The sequence below is a fragment of the Rhinatrema bivittatum genome, chromosome 1 (assembly GCF_901001135.1).
Source record: "Rhinatrema bivittatum chromosome 1, aRhiBiv1.1, whole genome shotgun sequence".
NCBI classification, from domain to species: Eukaryota; Metazoa; Chordata; class Amphibia; order Gymnophiona; family Rhinatrematidae; genus Rhinatrema; species Rhinatrema bivittatum.
The window spans coordinates 414,968,957-414,990,513 of record NC_042615.1 but is presented as its reverse complement, the minus strand read 5'-3'; the positions used below and the strand labels follow the sequence as shown (position 1 = coordinate 414,990,513).

The 21,557-nt window shown below is 44.4% G+C and overlaps 1 protein-coding gene across 1 annotated transcript in view; it reads left to right on the top strand.

Moving 5' to 3' along the window:
• The window catches only part of DGKQ (diacylglycerol kinase theta), a 513,416-nt gene that overhangs the window by 206,687 nt on the left and 285,172 nt on the right, over window positions 1–21,557 (top strand). Inside the window, exon 9 of the mRNA XM_029602759.1 lies at window positions 17,045–17,268. Within this exon, the coding sequence (XP_029458619.1) occupies window positions 17,045–17,268 (224 nt within the window). The remainder of the gene's footprint in view (window positions 1–17,044; window positions 17,269–21,557) is intronic.

Sequence of the window (21,557 nt, the reverse complement as noted above, 5' to 3'; positions counted from 1 at the left end):
AAGAGATCTAGGTGTCATAGTGGATAACACATTGAAATCGTTGGTTCAGTGTGCTGCGGCAGTCAAAAAAGCAAACAGAATGTTGGGAATTATTAGAAAAGGAATGATGAATAAAACAGAAAATGTCATAATGCCTCTGTATCGCTCCATGGTGAGACCGCACCTTGAATACTGTGTACAATTCTGGTCGCCGCATCTCAAAAAAGATATAATTGCGATGGAGAAGGTACAGAGAAGGGCTACCAAAATGATAAGGGGAATGGAACAACTCCCCTATGAGGAAAGACTAAAGAGGTTAGGACTTTTCAGCTTGGAGAAGAGACGACTGAGGGGGGATATGATAGAGGTGTTTAAAATCATGAGAGGTCTAGAACGGGTAGATGTGAATCGGTTATTTACTCTTTCGGATAGTAGAAGGACTAGGGGACACTCCATGAAGTTAGCATGGGGCACATTTAAAACTAATCGGAGAAAGTTCTTTTTTACTCAACGCACAATTAAACTCTGGAATTTGTTGCCAGAGAATGTGGTTCGTGCAGTTAGTATAGCTGTGTTTAAAAAAGGATTGGATAAGTTCTTGGAGGAGAAGTCCATTACCTGCTATTATGTTCACTTAGAGAATAGCCACTGCCATTAGCAATGGTTACATGGAATAGACTTAGTTTTTGGGTACTTGCCAGGTTCTTATGGCCTGGATTGGCCACTGTTGGAAACAGGATGCTGGGCTTGATGGACCCTTGGTCTGACCCAGTATGGCATTTTCTTATGTTCTTATGTTCTTATGTACTGAGTGGATACGTCACACAAGGCAGTTTAGGGGACATCTAAGGAGGCCGCAATCGCATCCCTCTCGCCCTTTAGGAACAGTAACCATAAATTCATCCCAGGTAGTTGGTTTTATTATATGGCTTGGTTATAATAATAATGCAATAAGAAATGATTCATATATAGGGATAAAAATACTAATAATACAGTGTAGCACATTCTTACATAAAGCTGCCAACTGCAGGGGCACAGTGTGTTCATCTGGGTGGCTTCTTTTTTCTTCTTCTTCCTTCTTTGTGTGTTGAAAAAGTCTTTTATGTGATATTGCTGAATGGCCACATAGTAAGGGATTGTGTCAGAGGTCTGTTAGCCTGTGATCTCAGATGTGCCTGGCTTCAGTTATGCCAGTGGTAAAGTAACTTGGGACCAGGGACATGCCTCTCCATGCCTTTGTATATTTTGTCTGTGTGCATGGTTCTGAGTTCATCAATAGTCAGACTTGGGCTAAATAATCCCATGACAACAAATAATAAGCACAAAGGAAATTGTATCAAACATTCAAATACCGACAGTGACACTTCATTGGTCCTGGCTAATTTTCATTTTTTTTTTCAAGTTTTGCGCATAAAGGGGTGGATTTTAAAAGGGTTACGCGCGCCGAGCCTATTTTGCATAGGCCTGATGACGTGCGTATGTCCCGGGGCTTTGTGAAAGGGGTGGGGGCAGGGCGGGGGCAGCACCAAGGCCTCCGGCACAGTGGCTCTGCTGGGGATCGCGCGCCGGCAGCTGGCCAGCACACGCAAGTTACTCCTGCCGAAAAAACAAAATAAAGGTAGGGGAGATTTAGGTAGGGCTGGGGAAGCGGGTTAGATAGGGGAAGGGAGGGGAAGGTGGGGGGGGGCAGAAGGAAACTTCCCTCCGAGGCCGTTCCGATTTCGGAACGGCCTCGGAGGGAACGGGGAAAGCCATCGGGGCTCCCCTAGGGCTTGGCACGCGTAAAGTGCACTAGTGTGCACCCCCTTGCGCGCGCTGACCCCTGATTTTATAACATGCGCGTGGCTGCGCACGCATATTAAAAAATCGGGCGTACATTTGTGCTCGCTGGGTAGCGCGCACAAATGTAGGCCGCATGCGCAGGTATTAAAATCTGCCCCAAAATATGAATTACTTCCCTTGAAATTTTCCGAGAGAACGTATTCTATTTCAAAGCAGCAGTGGACAGTGAACTTTGCACCCGACATGAACGTCATGTTTCCAGTAGAGAACTGCATCAGGGCGAAAATTGAAAAAAAAAAAAAAAAAGAAAGTTAGCCAGGACCAATGATTAAGCTTGACCCGGGCATTTTGTGCATAACACAATAGCACGTATGGGTGTTATGAAGATCCTTCAGCAGCTTAATCGGAAGTGTCACTGTCAGTATTTGAATGTTTGACAATTTTTGGAATGCTTATTATTTGTTGTTATTCTACTACTTGCATTCGTGTCTTTTGGACTCTAAATAATCCCATTATAGTTGGAAACCCTAAGAATCCCTCTCTGGAGTGTGACAGGGCTATGCCCTTCACTATTTCAATCCAGACCAGTTTCTCCAGCTATGGGCAGTGGGAGTAATGTTTGCATTTTTGAACCCTCTCCTTGCATTAATCCCACCTTTTTCTGGGAAGCTTGTGTAGGATATAAATATCCCCATGAGCATGCTCAGAGTCAGAGGGCAGGCGTAACAGGAAGAGAGAGGGTGTGGATTTGGTGGAGATCCCTGTTGGCTCCTCAGGCCTGGAGAAGAAAGGGAGAGAAGTGGGAGTGGAATTTCATGAATGGTCATAGCCTCACCCCTTGGAGTTTTGATTGGAAGAGGAATCTGCATTAGATTTGAAGATTTTTGGACTTTCAATTGACCAGTCTGGAAGATAGGGCTCTCCCCTGTAACCGGAAAGGCTATTGCTAATTTTTAAACTCATTGCAATGCAAAAGCCAAAAGTAAGGAGATTTATAGAGAGTGTGATATTCATAGACTGTTATTTTTGGATTTTGGTACTTCCCATTTTCCTTGTTTACGCTGGTGCTGCCCAGTACCCTACTCTCCAGTTGGAAGGGATCATTAAGCCTGGATGGTGGTGCAACAGGGACACAGAAACCAGTTTTGACTATTTTGATTTTTATGCAGTTTGATGTTTCCATGCTGGTTGCGATCTTGTTTTTCTGCAAGTAAACTTTTACTTTGAACACCAAAGTGGAATCTGTGCTTTTATTTTTTATTCTGCCACCTGTGTTTTGTGTTTTTCAATAGTTATTGTGGTTACCCCTGCATCTAAGTGGCATTCCAGAGTACAGAGGCTTGGAGCAGTGGAGTTTTCCTTACATACGCCTGTTACAAGAATATGTGATTCTGTAACAATCATATTGAAAATAAACAATTTGAACTTCCCATTAATCAGTTTTTTATTGTGTTAACTTCACTCATACACATCCATTCAACTCACTCAAACTCTCTCTCCACCATTCACCCAGGGAGTAGCATTGGTAATACCCTTGGTTGATCATTATAATAAAGTATAGGCTTTTTCCCACAATAAAAAATAACTTTTTTGTTGCAGTACAGCTTTCTTTCCAATAATTGATTTCTGCCTCATTTGTTCCGTACGTGCAAAGATCCGTATTTCTGATTTCCCACACATGAAATACAGGTAACTCATCAGTGTTCCAATGTGATAGCACAATCTTTTTTGCCAATATCAAGGTAACACTAATCAGCCTCATGTCTCCTGCAGAGATCCCCAATGATCTATCAAATATAATCAGGTAAGATATTTTTCCATTCCACACAATATCTGAGTCATAACAAGCGACTCAAAAACCCATGCACCTAACTCCAGAAAACTTGCAATTTCTGGCATTCTGTAAGCATGTGGCATAATGTACCCCTGTGATTATTACATTTTAAAGATAATTCCAAATCCCACAGCTGTATTTTGACACCCAGTGCTCTAGTGAGGTAAATATGATGGAGAATTTTCAGTTGGGTTTCCCTCAAGTTTGATGGCTTTAGGTATTCATACAGTGCAAAGAATGCCACCTTTGTATTTTCTGCTTCCAACGAATAACCAAGGTCTGGCCCCCACAATTATGCTTATTTGCTGAACCGAGTATTGGAGTAACCTTGCTTAAGTTGCAGCATCCAAATCCTGAGTTTATTAAACTTTGGCCTTATATCTACAAAATAATCTTCCTCATCCGTAAAATTTATTTATTCACATCCCCATCCATGATGCTCATACAATAATGCCACACTTGCAGAAAAGCAAAAAAAATCTCTATTGGATATTTCCCATTCCTCTTATAGTTGTTGAAAGGAATAAAGACAAACATGCTCAGGATGTACAAACTTCCTTAAACAGTATAATCCTTTCTCTCTGTACGTCAGGAAAGCGGAACTATCCATTTCTGCAGGAAAGTCTGGATTACCTATCATGCTCAAGAAGAGGGAAACCCGACTCAATCTATGAAAGAAGCTTCTCCACCACCTCTAAGCCCACTTCAAAACCATAAACCAATAACCCCAGTTCTTTCCCATCCATTTTCTCCACACAATACCATGTATCATGTTAATGGGATGGAATGGTTTGACTAATTCCAGTAAAAGGTTATCTGTATCCAATTTATTTGTTATGGTTTTGAAGGTAATTGTGAACCCCGGGCTGAGGTGAGAGATGTCTCCGCCCACAGGGAGGAGCCCTGTGAGCCTCACCTTCATTGGGCGTGGTCTCAGCGACGTAGAACACAGCTGTGAGAGAGACTTTATTAGGGAGAAAAGAATAATGCATAACCCGAGGAGCGGGGAATGCAATAAACACAGTTCTTGAGCAGAATCAACTCAGGGTGATGCTGTAGATGAGCAGGTCTGGTAGTGGCCCGCAGCGCGGGGTACACCAGGAGAATCCTGTAGATAGATGTAGATACCACAGAGTGCAGATCCGGTAGTGGCCCGCAGCACGGGGTATGCCGAGGATTTTGAGTAGTAGCAGCAATACCTGTAGCTCAGGATAGCCAGAAGAGTTATACTGAAGAACGGTAGTGGCACGGGGTACACCGTGGAGAGTCCAGCAATGTAGATATCGTAGGAAGTTGAAGAAGGTACTCACACGAGGAAGTCCCAGGAAAGGAAACCCGAGGATCGGGTCAGGAGAAGTCCAAAGCAGAAGGCCCTTTGAGGAGCTGATAGCGAAGACCCGGAAGGGCCCCTGAGGAGCAGGTACCCGGAGCGTCCAATGCCACGAGGAGATACTGGAACAAAGGATCCCGATGTGGAGCGGATTTAACAACGAGAGAACTCCTTGTTAATTCGTTCCCGCCATGACGTATACAAAAGGAGGCCCTGCGTGCGCGCTTGTGCGCTCACGCCTAGGTGATTACAGAAGTAAGATGGTGGTCGGCAGTGCCTACTAGGGATGTGAATCGGATCCGATATTGGATCCGATTCACATCCGATATCGGATCCGATTCACATCTATAGAGATGTGAATCGGAACCAGAATCGGATCCGATATCGGATCCGATTCACATCCCTAGTGCCTACGCCATCCTGGGGATGCCGGGGAGGTCGGCGGTGGTTAGCGGAGGCCGCCATTCTCCCAATGATTGACTGTGCAGGGAAAAAAGAGGTGAGCAAGAGAGGTCACAGCTGCCTGCGACCGGGCGAAATAAAAGCTCTTCAACTCCATTAATGTGTAGTGGTCTGTGACGCCTGACAGTGCATTTTCGACATGGTCGCCAGGTACCCAAGAGTTGCACACAATTCCTTTATATTTAGGCAGTCTGGACTGTTTGAAAATTCTGAAGATGGTTGGCTCGTAGGTAAGAGCACTGCTTCTTTCTATAGTCCCTCTCCAGCTATGTGTTTACAGCAAATGCCACTGATACGGGGGGGCCATCAGGGATGTGAGTGCATCAGTTACATGACAGGTGGCTTGCACAGTTCAGTCTGCAAGCCATAGTGCCAGCGTCAAGGTTTCTCTCTCCATGCTGGGGAGACCTGCTAGTGTTGTGTACCCATAAAGCACTTGCCATAAAGCTCTGTGTATGACTGAGCACTTCAGACTTTCAACTTGTTAACTTTAATGAAGTGACTGTTCAAATCCTCCCTCTTGGAGCTATTGAAATGTCACTTCTCAACCAAAACGTTTTTTGTGTCCACAATGCAGGGACTCCTAATCAGCTCAAAAAAACAGAAAAGGTTCCTAGGAAGTACAACATAGCAAGGGAGAAAAATTGGAAAACTATGACTACAGATGCTCGCAATTTGGGCAATAAAATCCCAGACCTACAGGTCTTAATGGTGGAGGCAGACTTGGATGTTGTTGCTGTCACAGACATGGTTCATGGATTCTCATGACTGGGATATGGCCATACTGGGCTATAAATTGTTAAGGAATGATAGAAAGGACAAAAAAAGGAGAGGAGTAGCACATTATATAAAAAATAATATCCAAGTAAGTGAACTGCAAGGAAAGTGGGGTAGAGAAGAAGCATTATGGGCCACCCTAAAAAAAGATGACAGTATATCCATTTTTACTGGAGTGGCCTCCGACTCAAACGGAAAAACTAGACAGAGATCTGATCAAAGACATTATAAAGATGGGAAAGAAGGGGGAAGTATTGATTGTTGGTGACTTTAATCTGCCGGACGTGGACTGGAGAATCCCTTCTGCAGAATCTAACAGAAGTAGAGAGAGATAGTGGATGCCCTGCAAGTGGCTCTGTTCAAACAAATGGTAATGGAACCCACGAGGGAGGGAGTTATACTTAACCTAGTGTTCACTAATGGGGCTAATGTCTCTAATTTCCGGGTGGGTGCCCACCTCAGCACTAGTGATCCTCAAATAGTATGGTTTGATGTTGCAAACAGGATCCCGAGAAGTGTCAGAAAGACCCGAGTTTTGAATTTCAAAAAAAACAGACTTTGTAGAAATGGGGAAATATCTGGAGGCAGAACTTGAAGACTGGGAGAAAATGGGAGAGGTCGAACAACAGTGGGCCAAACTAAAAGGAGCAATTACAAAAGCAACAAATATCTATGTTAGACAAGTAAACAAAAGTAAGAGAAATAAGAATCCAATCTTGTTCACAAAGGAGGTGGCTGATGTAATAAAAGCAAAAAAAGCAGCTTTTAAGAAATATAAAGAATCCCAAAAAATGGAACACAGGGAGGATTATCTGGCAAAACTGAGGAAGATGAAAAAAGTAATCAAGAAAGCAAAATGTCAGGCAGAGGAAAGGATTGCCAAGGAGATAAAGCAGGGTGACAAAACATTTTTCAGATATATCAGAGAAAGGAGAAAGTTCCATAGTGGTATAGTGCAATTGAAAGGGATAAGGATCAATGGGTGGAAAGAGATGATGAATTAGCAGAAATATTAAACAAATACTTCAGTTCAGTGTTCACTAAGGGAAGGCCCTGGAGAAGGACAGTCACTTGTTATCAAGATTGTAGAAGGGGGTGAAGTAGATGAAACTCCATTCACGGAAGATAATGTATAGTAAGAGCTAAGAAAACTGAAAGTGGACAAAGCCATGGGGCCCGATTGAGGTTCACCCCAGAATATTGAGGGAACTCAGATATGTGCTGGCGGGTCCACTGTGTGTCCTGTTGAATAGATCCCTGGAAAAAGAGTAAGATCATAAGAACATGCCATACTGAGTCAGACCAAGGGTCCATCAAGCCCAGCATCCTGTCTCCAACAGTCGCCATTCCAGGCCATAAGAACCTGGCATGTTCCCAAAAACTAAATCTATCCCATGTTACTGTTATTAGTAACAGCAGTGGCTATTTTCTAGGTATAGTGCCTAGTGACTGGAGAAGAGCGTTGGTGGTCCCACTTCACAAGAGTGGGAGCAGAGAAGAGACCGGAAACTGCAGGCTGGTTAGCATCACCTCTGTGGTGGGAAAATTAATGGAGACTCTGCTGAAGGAAAGGATAGTGAACTATCTATAATCTGGTGAGGTTGCTTGATCAGAAGCAGCATGGATTCACCAGGGGAAGGTCCTGTCAGATGAATCTAATTGATTTCTTTGATTGGATGACTAGAGAACTGGATCAGGGAAGAGCACTCTATGTAATTTATTTGGATTTTAGTAAAGCTTTTGATACGGTCCCACATAGAAGACTCATCAACAAAATGAGAAGCTTGGGAGTTAGTTCCAGTGTGTTGGCATGGATTACAAACTGGTTGACGGATAGAAGACAACGGGTGATGATAAATGGAACCTACTCTGAAGAGAGAATGGTGTTAAGTGGAGTGCCACAGGGATCGTGTTGGGACCGGTTCTGTTCATCATCTTTGTGAGCGACATTGCGGAAGGGATAGAAGGCTCTCTGTTGAGCTCTGTTCAGCTCTCTGTTGAGCAGTTCTTCGTTTTATGTAAACCGGAGTGATTTGTAGTCCCTACAAGAACTTCGGTATATAAAAATTAAAAATAAATAAATAAATAAATAAAAAAGGTAAAGTTTGTCTATTTGTGGATGATACTATGCAACAGAGCGGCCACGCTGGAAACAGTACAGAGAATGAGACTGGATTTAAGGAAGCTGGAAGAGTGTCAAAGATTATGGCAGCTGGGATTCAATGCCAAGAAGTGCAGAGTCATGCATCTGGGGTGTGGTAATCCAAAAGAACTGTATGCGTTGGGGGTGAAGGGATGATGTGCACAGAGCAGGAGGCCTTGGGGTGATAGTGTCTAACGATCTGAAGTCGACAAAGCAGTGTGACACGGCGATAGCCAAAGCCAGAAGAATGCTAGACTGCATAGAGAGAGGAATATCTAGTAAGAAAAGAGAAGTGATAATCCCCTTGTACAGGTCCTTGGTGAGGCCTCATCTGGAGTACTTTGTTCAGTTCTGGAGACCGTATCTCAAAGGAGACAGAGACAGGATGGAAGTGGTCCAGAGAAGGGCGACCAAAATGGTGGATGGTCTCCATTGAATGACTTATGAGTAGAGGTTGAAGAACCTGAATATATATACCCTGGAGAAGAGGAGGAGCAGGGGTGATATGATATAGACTTTCAGATACTTGAAAGGTTTTAATGATCCATGGTTGTCAACAAACCTTTTCCATTGGAAACAATTTAGTAGAACTAGGGGTCACAATTTGAAACTCCCGGGAGGAAGACTTAGAACCAATGTCAGGAAATATTTCTTCACTGAGAGGGTGGTGGATGCCTGGAATGCCTTTTCGGAGGAAGTGGTGAAGACTAAAACTGAGGCATGGGATAAACACTGTGAATCCCTAAAGGCTAGAGGATGGGAATAAATAAAAACGCTTGGGGTAACCTTCACAGAGCAGCAGTTACTACCTTGGGAAGCTTGCTGGGCAGACTGGATGGACCATTTTGGTCTTTTTCTGCCGTCATTACTATGTTACTATGTAGGTGTGCCCTGTTAGTGCTCGGGGTACATGGGTTCAACTGAGGTTGGAGGATGTGCATTTTGGCCCAATCCTAGTCACTGTGTCATGTCAGACAAATGCGTATCTCTGGAGGACATACTGCAGAACAGCCAGGGACATGTACAATCATACCACGAAATTGATGTCTTTCAGCAATGATGTGTGGCAGCTGTGATGTACAGCTTCATTCAGTGTTAGAAGAGTGCTAGAAACGGGTAGCAAAAGCTTGGTTGTGAGTAAGATGGACAAAATTTGTAGGAACCCCAGAAGCATTTTTAATTTCAGGAAGATCTAACACACATACATATAGTGTGACAGTGAAAGGTGGCATGGACTTTGGGTTGGACATAGCCTTTTAAAACATGTCAAGCTATAGTTTAGCTTCTAGTGTGTAATAGCATGCTGTGGGTTGGCAGCGATACCACAAAGTCATGATGATGTGAGTGATGCAGTAGTCCTCTCTTTGGCGCAGGAGATTCAGGATATGGTTGTAGGACCAGCTTCTCACACCATTGCTATTTGTGTGCCTTATGTCCCAGTATTTGTTGCTAGTTCCTTGTTTTTCTCCTTGCCTTATTGTGTCTTGTCCTTGCTTTGGCCATGCCTTGCCCAAATTTTATCCTTGCCTTGTCCATGTTTTAGTCCTTTTCTTGTCCAGTTTCCTTTGGCTTGACTTCCTGGATTCTGACTCTCGTTGGACCCTGGCCCTCTGCTTCGGACCTGACCTTGCCTTGTCTGCTGCCTGCCCCAACCCCAGCCTGGTATCCATGTCTGCTGCCTGCCCCTACCCCCAGTCTGGTATCCATATCTGCTGCCTGCCCCGAACCCATCCTTATATCCATGTCTGCTGCCTGCCCTGACTTTCACCCAGAATTGGACTCTCACTCTTGAATAGCCTGAGGGACCCACCTAAGACATGCCGGTCGCCAGAACCCAAAGGCTTTAACCTGAAGGGAAGGAGGCTGGTATAGTCGAAGCTCCAGCCAGTCCTGCCCAAGGGCTTCTTTGCCAGCTGTTGGTGTGGGCCTAGTGGGCTCACACGCTAGGCAGTGCGATAGCAATAAGTCCAGATGGCAATTGGCATAGCCCAGTGGATAGAGCAGCAGGTTCTGAACCAAGGAAGCCAGGGTTCAAATCCTGCTGACACTTCTTGTGACCTTGGACAAATCACACTACAATACCTCAGATTGTAAACCCTCTGATGATAGGGAAATAACTATAGTACCTAAATGTAATCAACTTTGAAGAGTCACAAAAGGTGGAATATAAATAATGGTATTACTCTGTGATTCTTATCAAGTAGCTTTCTATCCAGATCCTTTCCCAATCACAATCCAGGTTATACTTATTTAGGCAGAAGCTGTTGAATTCAACAAAGGGCGCTGCGGGGACTTTCCCGCCATGGCTTCTTTAAGAGCCGGCACGTCAGGTGTGCACGTGCCTTAGAGAGATCCTGGCTGATGGCGGCGGCTCATGTCGTGCTCGGTGGTGTTCCAACCATGTAACTGTCAGAGGCTATCAGTAGTGTTGGAGTAAGTATAGCAGCTTGCAAGGCCATCCCATGAGCCGCCAAATGTAACAGATCTAAAGAGTGTCCCTTTTTGTTTGTTCTATAACTAGCTGCTGCATGAAGCAGTTACTTATGACATATGAACATAAGAAATTGCCATACTGGGTCAGACCAAGGGTCCATCAAACCCATCATTCTGTTTCCAACAGTGGCCAATCCAGGCTACAAGTACCTGGCAAACACTAAGTAGATCCCATGCTACTGATGCCAGTAATAGCAGTGGCTATTTCCTAAGTCAACTTGATTAATAGCAGTAATGGACTTCTCCTCCAAAAACTTATACAAAACTTTTTTAAACCCATCTACACTAACTGCACTAACCACATTCTCTGACAGCTAATTGCAGAGCTTATTTGTATGTTTAATAAAAGAAAATGCTTTTTCATTCGTTTCAAATGAGCTACTCACTAACTCCATGGAGTGCTCCCTCCAAAAGAGTAAATAGATTCACATTTACCTGTTCTAGACCTCTCATGATTTTAAACACCTCTATCATATCCCCCCGCAGCTGTCTCTTCTTCATGCTGAACAGCCCTAACCTCTTTAGCCTTTCCTCATAGTGGAGCTGTTCCATCCTCTTTATGATTTTGTTTACCTTTCTCTGTACCTTCTCCAGTGCAACTATATCTTTTTTAAGATGCAGCAACCAGAGCTGCATACATTATTCAAGGTGCGATCTCACTACGGAGTGATATAAAAGCATTATGACATTCTCCATTTTATTCACCATTCCCTTCCTAATAATTCCTAACATTCTGTTTGCTATTTTGACCACTGTAGCACACTGAACCTACAATTTCAATGCATTATCCACAATGATGCCTAGAACGTTTTCCTGGGTGATAACTCCTAATATGGAACCTAACATCATGTTAACTACAGCATAGGTTATTTTTCTCTATATGCATCACCTTGCACTTGTCCACATTAAATTTCATCTGCCATTTGGATGCCCAATTTTCCAGTCTCACAAGTTCCTCCTGCAATTTTTCACAATCAGCTTCTGAGGTAACTACTCTGAATAATTTTGCATCATCTGCAAATTTGATTACCTCACTCGTATTCCTTTCTCGATCATTTAATCATTAATAAATATATTGAAAAATTACTGGTCCAAGTACAGATCACTGAGGCACTCCACTGTTTACCCTTTTCCACTGAGAAAATTGACTATTTAATCCTACTCTCTGTTTCTGGTCTTTCAACAAGTTTGTAATCCACAAAAGGACTTCGCCTCCCATCCCATGACATTTTAGTTTTCTTAGAAGCCTCTCATGAGGGACTTTGTCAAACACCTTCTGAAAATCCAAATACACTATAACTACTGGTTCACCTTTATCCACCTTTATCCACCGATCTCTTCCTAACTTCCCTTCAACAAAACTAGATAACATCAAAAAGACCTCTCACGTAAGAGATCAAGGCACTCTCCTGGACAACCAGTTGAACTTCAAAAGGTTTGTCAACAATACAACAAAAGAGTGCTTCTTCAAACTACAGGTCCTTAAGAAGCTTAAACCTCTCCTGCACTTTTATGATTTCCGTCTGGTGTTACAAGCAATCATTCTCACAAAAATTGATTACTGTAACTCATTATTACTTGGTCTCCCGGCTATCACCACTAAGCCACTTCAAATGTTACAGAATTCAGCCGCCAGGATTCTAACCAATTCTAAAAAAAAGGGACCATATTACTCCCATTCTATACAACCTTCACTGGCTCCCTATCAAATATAGAATCCGATACAAAGTGCTGACCATCATGCACAAATCTGTTCACAATCTTGCCCCAATCGATTTAACTCACCAAGTTCGCCCTAATAATCCCACTAGACCAATGAGAAGAGCTTATCAAGGCACTCTCTTCGTCCCTCAAGCAAAAACATCACTAAAGATCAGAGCCTTCTCTACCTCAACCCACTCAATGGAACAATCTCCCACCGGACCTTAGACAAGATCCTTGCCCAATATCCTTTAAGAAAAAATTAAAAACATGGTTATTCAACCTTGCATTTCCAGACTCTGCATTTTAACTAAGCACATTTTTCTCTCTGAATGCTTTAGGACATTTATGACTATGCATTGTAAATATTTTTTAAATATTTTTTCTCTGTTCAGTTAAATTTAAATTTTAACTGTATTTGCCCTATTTACTATGTATGTTCTGAGTTCTATGTATCGCCGTTCAGGCAATTTTCTGTTCCTTGTAAACCGGTTTGATTTGTATTTAATGCAGGAAGATCGGTATATAAAAACAATAAATAAATAAATAAATAAATGTTTATTAACCCCTTCAAAAAATGAAGCAGGCAAGACTTCCTTTGGGTAAATCTATGCTGACTGTGTTCCATTAAACCATGTCCTTCTATATGCTCTGTGATTTTGATCTTTAGAATAGTTTCTGCTATTTTTCCTGGCTCTGAAATCTGGCTCACTGGTCTTATAGTTTCCTGGATCGCCTCTGAATCCCTTTTTAAATATTGGGGTTACTTTGGCCACTCTCCAGTCTTCAGGTACATTTAAAATCTTTACCTCTCTAGCATGTCCTAAAGTGATATTTACCCAGTCAATATTTGGATATTTGAAATCTCCTTTTAATGAATTATTGTGTTTCCAGTTGTGTTAGCCTGTTTATTCTCTGTTAGCATTTTACAGTCAGTTTCTTCATCCTTTCCAGTACAGTAGTAGGACCCCTACTACTATACTCTTCCCCTTAACACTTGTATTTTATAACCTTAAGGATTCCAGAGTGCAGTCTTTCCTACAAAAGTTTTATCTTGTTTGAATCCATGCCATCCTATCACCTCCTTGCTGCCTGCTCCTCCGCCAGCCTGCCTGCTCTCCCGATGTCTTCTCCTTGCTCTGTCTTGCAGCCTGGAGCTGCCACCGTCCAGCCTCATGGCCCTGAGGCCTCTCAACTTTCCTTCTTGCACAGTGGGCTGTGCCGCCGTGCTTCCATGCGGCCTGGAGGCTGCCGCCTGTGTTTCTCCATGGCCCGGAGGCCGGCCATTTTCATCTCCTGAACGGCGGGCCTTGCTGCTGTACTTCCATGTGGTTAGGAGGCCGCAGACGTTGAACCCCGCGCGGCATGGTGCCGTTCCTGCTCCTCTTCAGTCTTCACGGGAGGGAGCCGCCCTCAGTCTTCCATCCTGCGGTGGGAGGCCGCCTTCCATGCCGGGCCCTGCTTCACTGCCTAGTGCTGCTCCTGTTCTGGTCTGCGGCAGGGACACCGCTCTCCAGGGTCCTGCCTCCTTTGGCGCGAGGCCACGCCTCCTTCAGTCTTTTAAAGGGCCAGCTGTGGGCAGTCTTCCTGGCTCTTCCTAGTGATGACATCAAGGTGTTTCCTCTTCAACCCTACAAAAGGGCTCAGCCTTCAGTTTATCTCGCCTTTGCAAGGAGCTAGTCCTCCCTAGGACTCCTCGTCAAGTCAGCTTCTCCTAGGCACTCTGTTCTTTGTGGGAATTCCCTTGTCTTCCTTTGTGGTTCTTGATCCTTCATCTGCATCTTCGTTTCATGTCCTGGTCTCTCGTCGGATCCCATGTCCTTGTCTTCAGATGTCTTCGTCGTCTGACCTTCCTGATGTCCTCTCCTTCAGGTCTTCCTGAAGTCCTCACCTTCTGATGTCTTCCATCAGAAGAGGTTCCATCTCGGATAAGGTGGAGAATTGCACAAGGTGGCGCACATTGGGGGGGGGGGGGGCGGCCTGTGCTACTGCAGGTGGACACTATCCCACCAGCGGTGGAAGAAGCAGGAGGCCCATGCAGCTGCCAATGGACCCCATCCCACCGGTGGCGGAAGAAGCAGGTGTCCAGAGCAGAATACGAAGTCTGTCCTGCAGCTCCTCCTCATGTGCTGGTTCCATGGTAATTCAACACTCGTAATGCTAGCACTTCCTATAATCTCACCTCGTCATGCATGAAATGAGAATACAGGAAGTGATAGCACTGCGAGTGTTGAATTACTTTGGGGCCAACATGCAGGAGGAGCTGCAGAACAGCTGCTCTCCCCAAAGGAGGTACAGGCTGGCTGCAGTAGAGGAGGAATGACTCTGGACCCTGATTGCTTGGTCTGTATGTGTGTGTGCGTGAATGAGAGGCTGCCTGTAATGGGTGTGTATGTGTGGTTGGGAGGCTGCCTAGGATGTATGGGTGTGTGTGTGAATGGGAGGCTGCGTGGGATGGGTGGGTGGGTGTGTGTGTGTGAATGGGAGGCTGCGTGGGATGGGTGTGTGTGTGTGTGAATGGGAGCTTATCTGGGATGAGTGGGGAGTGTGTTTGTGTGTATGTATGGGAGCCTGCTTGGGATGTATGTGTGTCCGTGTGTGTGAATGGGAGCCTGCCTGAGATGTGTGTATGTTTGTGCACACATGCATGCTTGGGACCCTGCCTGGGATGGGTAGGTTGTGTATGTGTGATAATGGGAGCCTTCCTGGCATTTGGGTGGCTGTGAATGAGAACTTGCTTGGGGTGTGTGTGTGTGTATGTGTATGTGAGAGAGAGAGAGAGAATGGGGCTGCAGGATGATTCCAACATGCTAGCAGCTGAAATGAAGAGGGGGGCCTGGCCCTGCTGGCAGATCCCAACCAAAGAAGAGCTAGAGGGAGAGGTGTATGTGTATGTTTTTAATTATTTAATATTTTATTTGTCATCTGTTTTTGGAATATTATTATTCGTATGTTTTTACTATTATGATTATTTCTTGATTTTATTGTTTGATGTTTGAGGAATGGTGATGGTTCTTGTTTTTTTAATTGTTGCACTGCTTAGAATGTCTGTTTTCTTGTAGATTCCAGTTCAGGTTTTGTCATGTTTATATTTATATTTTATGGTTACTTTATTCTGTATTTGGTGAGGATCTATTCATGTTCTGCATGTGTGACGCAGGTGAAGTATTTCCTAATAGGAAGTGTTTTAGGGCTTTCGAAGGGTCAAGCCCGCACACAACAGATGTTACAATACACCTAATACCATATGGGTTCCAAGTGTGTTTTTGCAGGGATTTCTGGTTGACAGCATATAATGTAAGTGATATTTTTACCTCAGAATAAATGCATAACTCTTAACTGTGAGTATATGGGGAACAGGCCGAGGGGAGGAGCGTTGTGCAAGGCTGTAAGGTTTGCCTAGGGGCACCTAATACCCTTGCACCAGCCATTGGTTCCGGGAGGGGGGGGGGGGGTGTCAGCGTTTAAAGTTTGTATCACTGGAGGGAGCTGGGATTTTTTTGGTGGGGGGGACAGCACAGTAATTGCATAGGGCAGCAAAAAAGCTAGCATCAGCCCTGTCCCCAGGCTGCTCCCTAGTTCCTAGCTAATCTAAAGCCCTCTTCCCTGCACCATTGTCTGGTCCATGCATTGAGGCCCTAGGGTTCGGTGCATGGAATGGGGAATAAGTCTGAGAATGCAGTCCTGGAGGTTGTGGATTTTAGTTTCCAATCTAAAACCCTAAATTTAGCTTCCAGAACATGTACATGTAAATATTCTGTTTATTGTGATGAGTGTTTAAAGCCTTAATAATAATTGTTTGTTTGTTATCCTGCAGTCTTCTCACACCACTCCCTTCTCCCTCCTTCAACCCTGCCATAGTTATTGCCCCTTTCTCTGTTCCTTAAGCAACTTACTCTTGAGATGTGGTGGTTGTCATCCTCCGCTTAGCACTGAGCCTTTTTTTTTGGCTGTAATGCTTAGAGCTAAAAGTATGCTGTCATTTCACCTGTACGTCTTGGTGAGCTTTGGAAAGACAATCTGACTAACAAGAACATATTTTTCTAGAGATGCATTCAGTAATTTTGAAAAATTATTGTAGACAGGACCAACTATTCTCAAGTTTAAATGAACATATACTATAAATATTATATATATAGTGTAAGTATAAATGTATAAAAAGTTACTCTACATATGATTTTCAGAAGTTCAGGGCTTTGTTTTTGTAAGATTTAATTTTAAAAATTCACATACACATTTGATATCTATATATAGATATAGATGTGTATATATATATCAGCTTTAGCCACTCATTATATTGTTTTTGTTTTACAGTTTGGTAGGAATAATAGCTTTTCTGCTAGCTATTTCCTTTTTGTGAATATAGAAGTAGATTAAGGTTTAAGTAGGAGCTCTCACCAGTATAGTAATTGCCAGGATATGTCTTATCTAATTAGTGGTTATTACCTCAGTAAAATACTTTAGTAAAATTGATTGTCAGAAAGTATCCTGTCCTAGCTTTTTGATGTTTAGTAATACACTTTTTTTTAATATGGTGATTTAGGAGGCTGCCTTGAGATCATACTACATAACTGATGATCAACAGAACTTCGAGCTAAAGGCATTCCCTCAACTTGTACCAGTTAGTGATGATATCATCAGTGGAAAAGGAGCCACAGATGGAAACAAAGCTGGTTCTGTGTTCAGACAGACCATTCCTGAATCTTGGATCATCAGAGTAAAACCCAAAGATCATGAAGTAATAAAAATTTTTCCTGGCTGGCTAAGGTAGGTATCAATTTATTTTTGAAAAACAGCATTTAAAAGAAATATTGGGTTCTCCTAGGACAAGCAGGATGGTAGTCTTCACACATGGGTGACATCATCAGATGGAGCCCGGCACGGAAAATTATGCCCAGCATGCCACGATCCACAAGTCCATGTGGGGTCCCTCTTCAGTCTCTCTTTTTCCACAACGCTGAAGCCTCACAACAGTGGAGCTTGCGCTTTTTTTTGTGTTGAAACCTTTTTCTTCCATTCTTGAGTCCCATCAGGTTCCTCTGCATTTCAGGGTTAGTTATTGGGCGCCGCAGTAAGTTATTTGTTTGTGTTCATTTACCGACTGTGCTGCCCTCCGGTAGCTGCCAGCCATCGACCGCATGCCTCATTCTTTTTCCCATGGTGTCATCCGGCTTCTGACGTTGCCCCCAGTGCCCCAGGACTATGTCCATCCAAGACACCCATGAGGTCTGCGTTTTGTGCCTGGGGGCATCGCATGATGCTCGAGGCTGCAAACTTTGTTCCCAAATGACCTCTAAGGGCTGTTGTGCATGCCTTCATAAAATGGAGAAGCTGTTTGGCACCAAAAAGTCAGAAACCTCGACCTCGGCATCGGGGGCATCGACACCAAAGGCTCAGGAGGTCTTAGCAACTCTGATCCATTTGGTGTCTCCTCCACTTCCTGACTGTAATTCGATTTGGGGGACCATCTGATGTTAATTTCTTCTCATTCCAGGTCTGAATCCTCGCCATCTCCCTCGACTCCGGGTAAAGACCGGACCGAGCATCAGGGGAAATCAAGAAAACATCACTATCGATCCTCATCGTCACATACGTCCGACCATGGGAGAACACCAACTGTGCTGCCCCTGAAGTGGTCCCGGGCCGAGGAAGCTTCACCTTCCGTGGAACCTGAGGGGCCACGACGATCCCCACTGATTCCAGGGGAAAGCACAGATTTCCCTTATGGTTCCGGGGAGGATCCGTTTTTTTTGCCCCCTCCTCCTCAAGCTGTCCTGTCTTTGTCAGCATTCAAGGAGAAGTTGGAGAGATTGTGCCCTCAGTGGTGTCAGGCCAACCAAGACCTTCGAGTTTGCATCATAATCACTACGCCACTGCGGAAATCCCACTTGTGGTGGAAGACCATGTCCAATCTAGAGGTGGGAATGCCTTTCCAGGTTTCTCCACCACAGGTTGTTCTCACTACAGATGTGTTCCACATGTGTTGGGGAGCTCACGTTGCAGGTCTCAGCACCCAAAGTCAATGGTCATCGCAGGAGCAGTGTCTTCAGATCAACTTCCTGGAACTCCGGGCGATTCAGTATGCTCTATAGGTATTTTGGGATCACTTGGCCAACAAGGTAGTTCGGCTGCAAACCAACAACCAAGTGGTGATGCGGTACCTGAACAAGCAGGGGGGAATGGGTTCATTCCTCCTCTGCCAAGAAGCAGCACAGATCTGATCCTGGGCTGTCTTGCGGGGCATTCTCCTGCGAGCTATATATCTGCCAGGGGCTGAAAATGTGATAACTGACGCTTTGAGACGGGACTTCCACTCCCATTAATGGTCCCTGAAACAGGAGGTGGTAGATAGGATCTTCCCCCTTTGGGGGATCCCGGACATAGATCTGTTTGCTTCACCATGCAACAGGAAATTGGATCTGTTCTGCTCCCTAGTCAGGATGGCCGGCTGGCCCGTTTCGAATGCCTTTGCTCATCATTGGGGCACCAGCCTCCTATATGCGTATCCTCCGCTTCCACTAGTGTCTAGGACTCTCCTGAAACTTCAACAGGACCGACGGATCCTGATCACACCTTATTGGCCACAGCAAATTTGGTTCCCACTTCTGCAGGATCTATCCTCATGGGCTCCAATCTACCTGGGAACTGCTCTGGACCTGATCATGCCGGATCAAGGCAGGCTGCACAATCCCAACTTCCATGTCTTGTCTCTCATGGTACGGATGTTGACTGGATGACCCTGCAGGCCCTGGGCCTCTTGGAGAGCATGTCTCGGATCCTGGTGGAGACCAGGAAGCCTTCGACTAGAAAGTCTTACAATCCCAAATGGAAGAGTTTCTCGGTCTGGTGCGAGGGAAACTGTTTGGATCCATTCTCCTGCTCCACTCCAAGACTTCTGGACTAACTGTTATACCTGTCCGAGGCTGGATTGAAGACCACTTCCGTGAGAGTTCACCTCAGTGCCATAGGATCATCCATCTCAACCCATCCTCTCGTGGGGTGTTTCATGCGGGGCTTATTTCAGCTCAAGTCTCTGATCTGATCCCAGTGGTATCATGGGACCTCAATGTGGTCTTGACCCATCTCATGAGGGCACTGTTTGAGCCCCTGAGATCTTGTGACCTAAAGTACCTATCTTGGAAGGTCATCTTCCTAGTTACAGCCACCTCAGCATGCAGTCAGCGAACTTCAGGCTTTGGTGTCCTACCCATCTTATATAACATTTTTTCATGATAAGGTGGTTTTGCGCACACATCTTAAGTTCCTACCGAAAGTGGTCACGGAGTTCCATCTCAATCAGTCTTTTGCCCTACCCACTTTGTTTCCAAGGCCGCACTCTCACCAAGGTGAACGAGTATTGCACACCCTAGATTGTAAAAGGGCCCTAGCCTTTTACCTGGACCAGACAACGGCCCACTGCAAGTCCACGCAACTCTTTATTTCCTTTGCTGAGAACAGACTGGGAGTTGCAGTGTCCAAGCAGACCTTGTCAAACTGGCTGGTAGATTGTATTTCATTCTGCTACACACGAGCGGGACTGCATCTTGAGGGCCATGTAAAAACTCATTCTGTATGAGCAATGTCAGCTTCGGTGGCTCACTTGCGTGTGATACCTGTGAATGAGATCTGCAGGGCAGCAACTTGGAGTTCCCTCCACACCTTCACCTCTCATTACTGTCTGGACAAAGATGGTCGACATGAGACAGCAGTTTCGGTCAGTCGGTCCTCCGTAATATTTTTCAGCCATGAAAACCAACTCTCCCTACCTTGGGCCCTTTCTTTGGGTTCAGGCTGTCTCCCTCTGCGACAGACAGCAACAAAGTTGTTGTGCTCATTGGCACCTGGTTGGATGCCTGTCTGTTTGCTTTGTTGTTCGGAAGCAGCTTGTAGCTAGGTATTCACCCATGTGTGAGGACTACCATCCTGCTTGTCCTAGGAGAAAGCAGAGTTGCTCACCTATAACAGGTGTTTTCCTAGGACAGCAGGATGTTAGTCCTCATGAAAACCTCCCACCACCCCACGCAGTTTTTTCTTTGGATTTGGTATTTTATTTTTTCATGAATTCTGTTATAAGACTGAAGGAGGGACCCCACATGGATGCGTGGATAGTGGCATGCTGGGCATGCTCAGTGTGCCAGTCAAAGTTTCTAGAAACTGATATGTTTTCCATGCCTGGCTCCATTTGATGATGTCACTCATGAAAGGTAAGCAACTCTACTTTATGTGGGATGCCTCAGAGAATAGGTTTACATATCCAAAAGGGTTTAAGATGCTGTTGAAGTTGGTTATTGATTTTTTTAAACTAAATTGAAAATAAATCAAGGAACTAATAAGTTTTTCCAAGATGCTGACCCTGGAAATGGAAGAAGACAGCACTGCCTTAGTGGATCTAACTACTGTTGGATAAGGCCACAAACATAGATCCTTGAGAGGATTGCTGGTTGAAATAATGCAGTTGGAGAAATTGAGAGAGATATTTGATATAAAGGCAGACTTAGGGAAATCAATACTATAGTTGATGAAATAGAAGAATGCATTGATGTGTTTGATGGAGTGGATGCAGCAAGAGTGCCTAGATTTCACAAAATGGCACAGACATTAATATACTTTATGGAACAACTGCTGAAATCAAGATCTAGAAGGAATAAAGTACGAGTAGTCAGAGTGCTGGTTTAAAGGAAGGAAACTTTAAAGAATTTTGGGGAAGTAGATACTAGAAGAGGCAATAAAATGTACAAGTACAAACTTAGAGCTAGATTTACTAAGCTGTTAAATTTTATCATGGGAGAAACCCAATACTGCCATGGGTGGTCCTGTGATATCTATCCCCTCCCTGACAAAATATTGTGGCAGTATTGCTGTGTTCTTTGGTCTCATTGAAAAAGTCTGCAAGACAAAAGAATACGACAGAGTGGGCCTCCGGTGATAATGTTGGTTGGATAGGAAGCAGATTCCACTCGCTCCCTTGGCATCCACAACGAATCTTAAATCAATTAAGCTGTACCCATGCATCAACCTCTACAAGATGCAAAAAGGAACTCTAGAACATTTATGGA